The sequence below is a fragment of the Rattus norvegicus genome, chromosome 3, assembly GCF_021556685.1.
Source record: "Rattus norvegicus strain SHRSP/BbbUtx chromosome 3, alternate assembly SHRSP_T2T, whole genome shotgun sequence".
Classification (NCBI taxonomy): domain Eukaryota; kingdom Metazoa; phylum Chordata; class Mammalia; order Rodentia; family Muridae; genus Rattus; species Rattus norvegicus.
In genome coordinates this window covers 168,647,098-168,658,685 of record NC_141536.1, presented here as the reverse complement: position 1 = coordinate 168,658,685, position 11,588 = coordinate 168,647,098, and the positions used below count along the sequence as shown (strand labels likewise).

The window sequence follows — 11,588 nt, the reverse complement described above, 5'->3', positions numbered from 1 at the left end:
GTTACCGACAAGCAACTGTTAAGACCCTGCCTAAAAAGAAGGTTTCAGTACTGAATATAATTTGTATCCACCTTCTTTTTTTTTTTTTTTTTTTGGTTCTTTTTTTTCGGAGCTGGGGACCGAACCCAGGGCCTTGCGCTTCCTAGGTAAGCGCTCTACCACTGAGCTAAATCCCCAGCCCCTTGTATCCACCTTCTAAGCTGAACGTGTACTAAGTTGAACGTGTACATTGTAGAGAAGAGTTCAAGCATCCAGGTCTGAGTCCATGGGAAGTCAGACAGTGGACTCATGATGACCAAAGATGCTTGTGCATGGCCAGTTCTGTTCACAAAATAATCCCTGGGGCTCTGGAACAGCTCGTTCTATTTTGGGTGCCGGTGCCGTCCCCTGAACCTTATAAACACCCCAAATGCTGAGAAACACTGCCACCCTCAGCACTACCCCTCATATTCTATACCAGAGTTCCAGGTGACAGGATGGCCTGTTTTACTTTTGAGAACCACTTGGGAGGTTGTCACACATCTGACCTACAAGCGGGATAATTTCTGTTTGTGCACGCACATGCGTGAGATCTGCAGATCTATCTACAGGAATGGGGAAGTCAGAGTTGTTTAAGAGACCAACTTCCAGGCACTTCAGGGTCCCACCGCAGGAGACTGGCAGAGTAGATTCAAGAGATGAACAATCACACGAAGGACCAGCAACACTATAGTAGCCACTTTCCAAAGCCCCCACCTCCTCCACTTTCAGAAAGGCCAGGCAAGGAGAACGTTCATCAGAACCTGTATCTAAGAAGGTACTCCCGTGAAAAGTTACATGCAAGGAGCTGACCAGGAGCCCTTGTTCTTACAGAGTTTGGTTTCTAGAACATACAATGCAGCTCACAACTGTCCATAATTTGAGTTCCAAGAGATCTGATGCCCTCTTTTGACCTCTGTGGGCACGAGGCACACACATGGTACCTGGATATACACCCAGGCAGAACACACATACACACAAGTTTTCTTTAAAACAAAACAAAAAACCTTAAAAAAAAAAAAGTCACAGACAGTAAGCATCCAGTAGTCACATCTCTTGGTTACAGTTGGGCACAAGCAGTTCTGCAGTTTTCTTCTCTATTAGTGTCATCCTGGACCTTAACCTGGCATGGATCTAGGGGGCATGGATGAGCTGCAGACAACAGTTGCAGAATTCCAGTCATACCTGCCATGACACTGGACATCCCTGCCCCACCAGTCCACCAGATTCACATGTAACCCTATTGATGGGTTTATTATCCAGGTCTTAATACCACTATAGCCATTCTTAGCTTCCAGAACAGGCAGACTGTCTCAGGACATATTACTCAGTGCATTGAAGTGTGGTGAGTCTGCAATAGATGGTAATATCAGGGGTCATTCAAATTCTTTCTTCTTTCATGTAAATATAAAGTCTCAAGTCAGGATGGCATTCCAAAATCATGGGAATTCATTCATGATAGGCAGATGGTACCTCAAGCCTCTCAGATTTAACATACAAGAGCTCACATTCAAGCACAGCAGAGGTCTCTACCACCCATCGGCATGTGGAGCATTACCCTCTGGGAATGTGAGGGACGAGTGAGCAATGGTGAAGAGGGTGACCCTGCCACAGGGTTTGGGGATGACAAGGCCCTTCCTGTGTGCGGTCACAACCCACTACACAGTGCAGGACGCTCCGTAGTGCGCTGCTTGGTTCCCTTGGAGGTTTCATCTCACTGCATTTCCCTCAGACCTGCCTGAGAAAATGGCAATGGAGACAGAAGTCCGTCTTGGGAGCCTCTGCATACTGCATACAGGGCCCCCACAGTCATCACATCCTGGGGTCCAGGAAGGCTGCAGCCGTCAGCGGAGTAGACTGGCTCTATGCTGTGGCACTGCTGGCATGGGAACAGAGCAAAGCTAGCATGCAGCTACACTTTCCCACTCTTCCAGCTCTAATATGCTGACAAGCGTGGTCAGTAATTCTCTTCTCCTGCTGTACCTCTTCAGTGAAGGAGTGGGAAAAGAGCTTTCAGACAACCATTCTGGGAAAAACATGAAAACTTTTACTAACAAATTCATAGCAGGCACCCAGAAGCTACCCAACCTGGACTTCTCAGATGATATGTGGCAGAGGTATAAATGCCACTGAATGAAGAATTATAACGAAGTGTGCGCATGAGTGCTCCAGCGAGCTAAGGACTGATACAGACCCCACATCCTTGCTGGCAATGCAGCTTACTAAGTGTCTGAAAAAAGCAATATTTGTGAAACAAAAATAATTATGCATGGTGTCAGAACGAGACCTGCCAACAATGCAGCAGTGAGTAAAGCCTGGTGAGCAGGCTGCCCCCTGCATGAAGCCCTGTATACAACTCAGCACCTTGAAATGCAGGTGTGTAGACAATGTTGTTACCCTGACATTTGGAATTTGGTCTTTTGTTCTTTCTGAGACTGGAGAGCAACAACCTGGAAGGAAATCCCACGTCATTCTCTTGATCATATCAGTGTCTTTATCATGGAACATAGAAGAATCCTTCTGGAAGGACTCTCCTGGATTCTCCTCTCCAAAACTAATAGCACAAAAGACAATAATGACAACATACTGCCCACCTCAGTTCCACAGGCCCGCCTCAAAGTCACTTTACAAAGTCTTCAACTACATACTGTGGGAGGTCTCAAACACCAAACCCAAACCATAAGTCAAGTGACAAAACAAATTCTCATCTTTAGTGTGAAATAATTACCATGCTTTAGAAAATTTCAAACTGGGTTGTTCCTTGTACAGCTCTATGATATTGGAGCAGAGTACCAGAATATTCGTGTCTCATTTATTTCAAGGCACTTTCCATCAAAAGGTGCAGAAAGAAATAAAGCTACTTTGTCTGCTGCAACAGGAAATGACTACATGTGACTCCTTGGAAGGGGGTTTCTAGGCACTAACAGATTGTGGACAAGCAAGCAGTTCTAGCTGACATTCTTCAAGCCACTGACAACTGTGGCACTGGCTGACTAAGCTATTGACTGAAGTGCTAGTAAGTTGTCAACTCACTGTCTTATAGCCACTGAACATTTTATACATGCAACAAGCTTCTGTGTATTTGTGGATAACCCGTACAGAGAGGACCTCCCTCCCTCCCTTTACTACACATTTCATGCCCTCTAATTTTAAGAACACATCAAACTGATTAGCTCTACAAGTGATCATACACATACATACACACACATACATACACACACACACACACACACACACACACACACAAAGATACAAATATGCTGGCTATCTGGGGCCTTTTTGTTTAAGAAAAACGATCTTATAACATAGCCTAGGCTGGACTAGAAAATCCTTCCTCAGCCTCGTGAATACTGTAATAACAGGCAGGAGCCACCATGCCTGGCTTCATGTGGTGCTTTAAAAACATTGTATCTTTATTGATACCCCTCCCCAACTTCTGACTCATTTAACCTATTAGCTACCTGAAAATTAATACTTCCCCTTTGCCTTAAAAATCTGTGAGCCTGTGTGTGAGCATGTGTGTGCGTGCATGTGTGTGTGTTACCTGCACCTGCCTGCCTGTGTGTATGTGGAGGTCACAGAGAACATCAGATTCCTTGGAACTGAAGTTACAGGAATTTGCGGGGGTTGTCTGACTTATGTGGATGGTGGACTCTGGTCTTCATGGTTGTTCATCATTTCTTCTTAACTAAAGACCTGTCTCTCCAGAAACTCCTCTACCTTATTCTTATCCTTAAAGTAGACGGAAGGCTACATTTCACGAGAATGTTGAAAGCCACCTGTCCAGAAGGTAAGGAGAGGTCTGCTCACTCCTTACTCACACACCGGAAGAGCAGTGGAGGATCATGACAGCAACAATTCCATCCTTGAGTCTGTCACTAATGTGATCCTAAGATCTGCCCTCTGCGGTAGAAGCAGAGAGGGAGAAGCAGAGAGCTGGAAGACACTTCATTCCATCCCAACAAGAAAAGAATCCTGTGGGTAAAGAACAGACAGGTACTGATGAACAACACTGAAGTAGGGAACAAGAGAGAGACAGCTGGTTAGCTGTGGTACCTGAGCTGCCCAGTCTGACCCAGCTAGTCAGTATGCTAGTATTGCTTAAGAACAGGGAATAATCCTAATTCAGCAGTTACTAAGGACACTGTTTCTTAGTAGCCAGTACCAGTACCAAACTCCTGGCTCTCGTGTTGGACAGGCAGGAACTTCCACCAGAGGATGGTACTCACATCTTCACCATTCACAGCCAGGGATAACTATCTGAGGGCTCTGCAGGTCTGTGTACCCCTGTGCACTCCACCCCCACCCTAGCCTTTAGCACTGACCCCATCAGGCCTGGACCACTGCCAAGAATCAACCAAACACACTGTGCCTGGCACAATGCATGTACACACTCATTACTCGGAGCACTGACCTACGTAAGCATACCATACCTACAGGTAATGCCTTCCCCTGAGCAGGTAACAAATAGCTGTTGAGAAGCAGGACACACAGCACTGCTGACACTGAGACAAGAAGTAAGAAACGACTTTGCCAAGCTCAAGTTCCATCTGGCTAGCATGAACATCCAGCTCTGTGATGCTTGAGACCACTCGGTTATCCCACCAACACCAGACTGCCTGGCTACCATGCAGAGCATTCCCTAGGCACATGGGAATAGTCTCCCAGCTATGGGTTAAGGTGCTGCCTCTGTGCCAGGGAAAGGACACCCAAAACAAGGGCTGTGTGAGATGAGAATTTTTTAGAAGCCATTGTGGTTATACTGGAAGTAAAAAGAAATCTTTATTTTCAAATAAAATTACCTACAAGAGATTATTCATTGATCCACTATGAATGAGTCTCTCATCACATACAGCACCCAAAATATATTTTGAAAATTAAAAAAAAAAAAAAGAGAAAACAAACCCACAGCCTCACCTTTCACACACACACCCTTCCTCCCAAAAGCCACACAGCCCACACCAAAAGGCAAAGGCAAAGAACCAAACCAAACTCAGTACCCACACCAAAGTTATCTTTGAATTAAGATTTACAAATTTATATATTCTTTCCTATGAAGGAACAAAAGGAGGAAGAAAAAGAAAAAAAAGAAGGGGTAAGGAAAACCATGAAAGTCTGGTGAGACCTAGGAAGATAAGACCCTGCCTGCCTGCCTGCCTGCCTGCACGCTAGCAGGTGTCGAAGCATTCAGCACTTCAGCACTTCTTGTGTGCTGTCCTGTGGGAGGCCTTCAGCGGAGGTGACACTCCCAGCAGTGCAGCACAGGTGGCAAACCACATCTTCTGGAACCAGCGATCCGGAAGCGCGAGGACAGTCAACTGAAGTGTGTGCAGCCCTCAGGATCCAGGGCACGGCAGAGGTGGTGTCTTCCATCACGGGTTTGCCAGTGTTTAAAAAGGCCATTTTCCCCTTTTAAACAATGGGGCCAAAGAAAAGTACAGGGGGAAAGGTTCTCTACTGCAGTGACAACCTGCCAGTCACAGAGGAGGAGTCCTGTGCTGATTGACAGTGCTGGCTCCGTGGACAGGCTCTACTTGGGCTCCTCAATCACACCTTTGCTGAGGTCTGTCATTTTGGGATATTTTACTTTCTTCTGGTCTAGCTCATTCTGAGCCCAAAGTAGCAGTTTCAGTAATTTTGCCAGCTTGGGTGTGGACTCTCGATTCTCATAATCCAGAACAGCCTGGTTAACTTCACTCCACACCTAGAAAAGAAACACATCCAACAGAGATGGCCACACATACACTACCAGCAAGCCTGACAATAGCTTAAGAAATCTGTTTTTTCAGTGCTAGGCTGAGACTCCCAGGTCCTTAAGCAGGTTAGGGAAGCACTCTATCAGTAAGATATAGTCCAGCCCATCTCAATACTGTTCTTACCCAAGAAGCTTGTTACTCACTTAAAAACAAATTAAATATGTAACTAAAAGCCATTCTAAGAGCACTAAATGACTGTCACCTGAAGGCACTTACGCTTTGGTCAGCTAAGCACCCCGACCCTTTTTAAACAGTTTTGTGAGGACTCTGACAGAGAGGAACAGCACAATGTTTATATGAGCCCTAGCAGGCAAGCCTTAAAGAGACACCTCAACATTTTCAAGGAATCCAACACAGGGGAAAGGAAGACGTGGGTCTTAGAAAGCAATGAACTATCATGCTTGGAGCATTTAGAAGGAACAAGAAAACATTTCAGAAGACTACACTGATTTTTAAGCGAAGATACTTTGGATACCTGTTTCTAAACTGACAGGAGAAAGGCTAAGAGAAGAAAAACTGGCAAAGGGCTTGGCACTAACAGTCTTAGTGCCCCTGCTCTTACTTTCACAAGGTAAAAGGGATAGGTTAGAGAGCACCCTAGCCCAGGGCCACGTGCTCCCCCGACACCAGAGCAGCACATGAACCATCTTTTCACAGGTCCTTGCATGTCTCCCTTACTGGCCCTTTACCTTTTGCCTCTGCATCATGTGGAGGAGGTCTCCAAAGGGCGACTCCTCAGGGCTATCGAAGGCCAGCAAGGCCAATGTGCGCTCCATTTCTGTGAGGCATTCTCTGCTTTCCTCACCCTGCTCTGCCAGTTGCGTCTGGGCAAACTCCAAAGCTGCTTCTGTCTCTCGCTGACGGATAAGCTCGATCAGGTGCTGTTGCTAGTCAATAACAAGGACAGACAAGTTTAGCCAGCCTGTGCACACCCAGTGTGGTCAACAGCAAAGACAACCAAGTCTGGCTGGTTTGTTTGTCGAGATGAATAACAATAAACACTGGCTCCAGTCAAAAGTATACGTTATAGGTGGATTGAGTATGTAACTCACAGTGTTAAAGCACTTGTTTAGCATCTAGGAAAGGCCCTAGATTCCACCCCCACCAAACCAAGAGAAAATAAAAGAGTTAGCATCTCCAAGCTAGTGCGTTTTCATTTCAAAAGCAAATGGAGATTGGTGAGACTGCCACAGTGTTTGCTGTGCAAGTGTGCCAGAACCTCTTACTTCCAGATGCACACTACTCACTCCCACTCTCCCTCCCCTTCCCTCCCCCTCTCTCACTCACCCACTCTCTCTCTCTCTCTCTCTCTCTCTCTCTCTCTCTCTCTCTCTCTCACACACACACACACACACACACACCTTTAAAAAGTAACTAGTTTCAATAGTCATAAAGCAGCAGCTAGCTGAAAGCCTGTCTCCTCCCCAACACTAAGCAACATTCAAGGCCACTTTCTTTCTGAGCCACTGCAAACTGCATCCACCTCAGACGGCTGAGCTCACCTGCAGGTGGAAGTAAAGATACCGGTTTGTGTCTAGGAGCTCTGGGTGGAGGCTGTTGATCAAGGCAATAGCCTCCTGGATCTGACCCTTCAGAATCATCTCCCGAATCTTGATTCGCTCATCGAGTGTTTCTAGGTCCACACTTGGTTCGATCCCTGACTCCATCCGAAATTTCTCTGCTGCTTCCTTAAAGCCCTCTGAAAAGAAAACGGTCTTCACTGCTAGGAAAGATGACCAGGGATCCAGGCTTTGTGATTCTAAAGAGCCCAACCATTATTAAATGACCCCATATATATAAATCACACTTTCGAAGGGACTTGGTTTTTACTACTTTTGTGATTAATATAGTCAAGGCTGTAATTCCTTTGCAGCTATTCAAAAGGCCTAGCCTATCAACCTAAAGGTCACGGACTGCTAGCCCACTGTGTGCTGTGACATCATCAAGGCAGTAATACAGGTCAGGACGCCAGAGCAACAGAGACAACTGCAGGTGAGGCAGACACCTGCTGCATCTTCACAGGGCTGCTGTGCTCTGGTGCCATTTCACCCACAGGAGCCTGGTGAAACCACAGACAAGATTTCTGTATCCACTTTCTAAGGAGTTTAGCAAAAATAACTGGGGAAGTGCAGGAGGACAAAGCATAATGGGAGACTTCTCACTGTGTGCCTTTTGAGAACTGGGCAGGATAACTGATTCCTTCACCACAGTTAGGAGTGAACTTCCTCCCCCAGCAGAAGCATCAAGTGCTGTTTTCTTCTGCATGCTCCCAGCCATTTTCCTTCCCTTCCAAGTTTTGAGTTGGGCACATCTAGAAGGCCACAATATTTTTCCAAACTGGCCAGAGGATATCATTTATTTGCACTTTAAATATATTCCAAAACATTTTTTTAAAGTTTTGGAACAAAGTCTTAATGCAGAGTCCAGGCTGGTCTAGAACTCATAAGCTTCCTGCCCCTGCCCTCTGGGTCAGAACACTCTTAATGATCATGAAAGCTTAACTGTAAAACTCAAAAGCCAAAAATGGATGTTGCTTTAGGTCGCAAAGACCTGGAACAATTAATTTTATTGATAGGAAAAATATCTATATTTTTTAGGGGTTAGGGAAGTTGAGCAAAAGTCTTACGTTACAGCCCAGGCTGGCCTTGAATCACAATCCTGCCTTAGCTTCCCAAGTGCTGGGATTATGACCTATGGCACTTTGGGTTAGAAAAGGCCACCTTTAACATGTTAGTCTGACTTACAAATATCAAAGTTAACATACAGGTTTTTTTTTTTAATGATTTCTCAGTGCAACCTAATTTTATCATTACACTTCAGGGGTAAAGGGCTACTTGTTTAAAAAGGGAGAGCTACTGTCAATTGGTGGCCCTCACGCACAGCCAGCCTTTACCTGTGACTAAGTAGTTCATGATGAGTCGGTTCATGTCTGCGCGCTGAACATGTAAGTTGTTGAGCTTTTCCATCCATTCATCTTTGGTTATTTCATCGGGCTTTTCTGCGTAACTCATTATGACTTATTTCTACAGGAAAAGGATACAATAATTGGGGAAGAATTCCATGTCCAGTGTAATCATTTTAAAAAATAAACGCAGCAGTGTAGTAAGTGCAAGAGTAGGAGGATGCTTTCAATCTTGAAACTGACAAGCAAAAAATGGCCTGAGAAAATGACACGTCGGGGGTAGCGTCAAGGTCAAAGGTGGGAAGTATGGTAAGTGAAATAAAAGTCACAAGTTGTAGAATGAAGAGACCAAGACATCACGCTGTGAAGGAAGGGGTTAGGTTTGAAGCTAAAAGCATGAAGGGGAGGGTTGGGGATTTAGCTCAGTGGTAGAGCGCTTGCCTAGCACGCACAAGGCCCTGGGTTCGGTCCCCAGCCCCGAAAAAAAGAAAAGAAAAAAAAAAGTATAAAGGGGAATCACTACAGAGTTATAGGTTAAAAACTGCATGTTATGGTGTAAAAAGGACGCAGCAATCAAGAGGAAGACAAGTGTTAGTGAAGGGTGGAGTCTCCTTCAGCGCCTTCGTGGGAGAACAAAGGTGTGAGAAGGACGATAAGGGGACACATGCTTCCTTCCGTTGGACAATGGTACTCCTACATCCTACAGGCACCAGAGAGTGTGCTGTTCACTGATGCACTTAAGTTGACAAAGGGTGGACCACACTCCCCAAAACAGTCACTCAACAAGATCCTGAATAAAGGAGCTTTGATATACAAACGCCAACTCTGAACCCTTGGGCACTCGTGTTCTGAAGAGAAGGCTGCTGTTTTTCACACAGATCGTATGGCACAAGCTCTGGTCTGCTTCATGAATGACAGCCTCGCTAGAGACCAGAGTACGGTACAAGCATGCAAGTCTGACTTGGTCGAACATGCATATTCACACTCGGTGTGAAGGAAGCTAAAACACGCTATCAAGTTGACTAATGGGTTCAAAGAGACAGTTTTAGCTGTGTGTGTTGACCACGATTTTAATACCAGCGCTTGTGAGGCTGGGGCAAGTGGATCTACAGATGGAGTTCTGGGCCCACCAGAGTTACACGGTGAGACCCCGCCTCAAAAATAAATAAAATAAAGAAATTCTTACATTCAGAGTACTTAAGACTTTCGAACATCACTTTAATAAGAAGTACAAGTGTGACATGTTTTGCAAAATCAAATATGAAACAAACCACATGGCATGTCTTTAGCACAAAATACTGTGTGATCTTAAAACAAAGACATGGTATCACACAGGGATTGTTTCATGGGGGAGCAAGGCAGGATGGTAGAGCCACGGGCAGGGTGAGGGTAGGGGAGGGACAGTCAAGGTAACTCTAGGATGGGCTGGATCATTTTCACTTTGTCAATAACATATACTTCGAGGATATTACATTGTGCACTGCAAAGGATGAACTATTCTGTTTTAATAAGTCATAAAATTGAAAGACGGCTCTGGTGTCTGGTCTGACAATGGAATGCACATTGCCTGGAAAGGGCTAAGCAGTCCAACGAAGAGACCTCTTAGTGCTGGTAGAGTGGGCAGCAGAAGAGACAAGATCAAGCTTTGGCCTCCAAATCAATGGCAGCTGTTGCTGGACTGAATTTGAAGGGACAAGAGAAAAGAAGCATGGACAAACAAATTGGAGGTTTCAAGTGTCAGGCCTTAGAAATGGGAGCACGGCAAAGTGTGAGAGATGCAAGTAAAACAGGTTGGAGGAGCAGGGCAAGTCTGGGGCAGAGGACTCTGGCAGTTAGACAGGTGTGGTAGGACTCTGGATTACAGGTCCCGGGACCCACGCTAGAAACAGGAAAGGTATTTAAGCAAGAGTTTAAAGAAAGATTTAAGATATTAAAATTCCTAAGCCCACTTGCGGATAATTGCGGTTAATATTTGGGGCATGCCAACACTTCTAGTTCTGGCAGACTTGAAGGTCCCTAAAATCTAGTAGGGGGCGGGGGAGGCGGGAGGCCGGGGCCCCGGGGAAGTGAAACTGAACAGGGCTGATGTCTCTCCATGCCACAGGATAACAGAATTCACCGATTCTTAACTTTTATTCATAAGTGAGCTAAAGATCAGTCTGAAAAAAAATGTTTCCCAAGAAGGTCCTTCCCTCTCGATTTCCACTCGGCGCCGGGAAAGCTTATCAAGTAAGGCTGAGGACAGACAGGGGCTAGTGTTTCTGTAGGATTCAGTGGTTCCCAAAATTCAGCGGTTACACAGTGGACCGGGATGCATCCTAAGCCCCGAGGATGACTTTTAACGCAGTAGCTGCGTCTTCGCCTTTCGCTGTCCCCTTCACTGCGCCTTTAATTGCAGAGATGTGCGAACATTTGCAATAACTATTCCGGTCCCGGCAGCACCCCGACTAACAGTGCGGCCTCCGACCTACCACTCCGGGGCCGGGCGGTGAAGGGCAGGACTGACCGCCCTGATCCCCGCTCTCGCCTCGGACGCCCTGGGCAGGGCAGCCTGGAGAGCACAAGCCCCCGACCTCTGACCTCCGCGCCGCGGCCCACCCCGGAGCCCCGCAGAGACGCTCGGCACGGCCGTCAGGGCCCGCTGCGGCCATCTTACCGTGCGGATCCCGCCTCCCGCGCGACAGGGTCTGGGTGGCGGCTCCGCGGCCGCTCCCGGGGCCGGGGAGGGGCGGCAGAGACGGCGGGAGATAGAGGAGGAGGCGGAGGCGGAGGCGGAGGCCGCAGCGGAGGCGGGGGCGGGGCGCGAGGCGGAGGTAGATACACCGGCGTCTGCCCCCAGACACCTATCGCGAGATCGTAAGATCTCGAGATGCGAACTGGCAACCAATGGAATCCTCTCGCGAATCTGCTGG

At 46.7% G+C, this 11,588-nt stretch overlaps 1 protein-coding gene across 1 annotated transcript; it reads right to left on the bottom strand.

The window, feature by feature from the left end:
• Positions 1-767: 767 nt before the first annotated feature.
• On the bottom strand, positions 768-11,515 carry Gid8 (GID complex subunit 8 homolog). The gene is given in 5 exon segments (NM_198743.2): positions 768-5,722; positions 6,464-6,661; positions 7,277-7,473; positions 8,668-8,797; positions 11,333-11,515. Coding segments are annotated over 4 exon segments (687 nt in total). The 5' UTR covers positions 8,786-8,797; positions 11,333-11,515; the 3' UTR covers positions 768-5,548.
• Between the last annotated feature and the right edge of the window lie 73 nt (positions 11,516-11,588).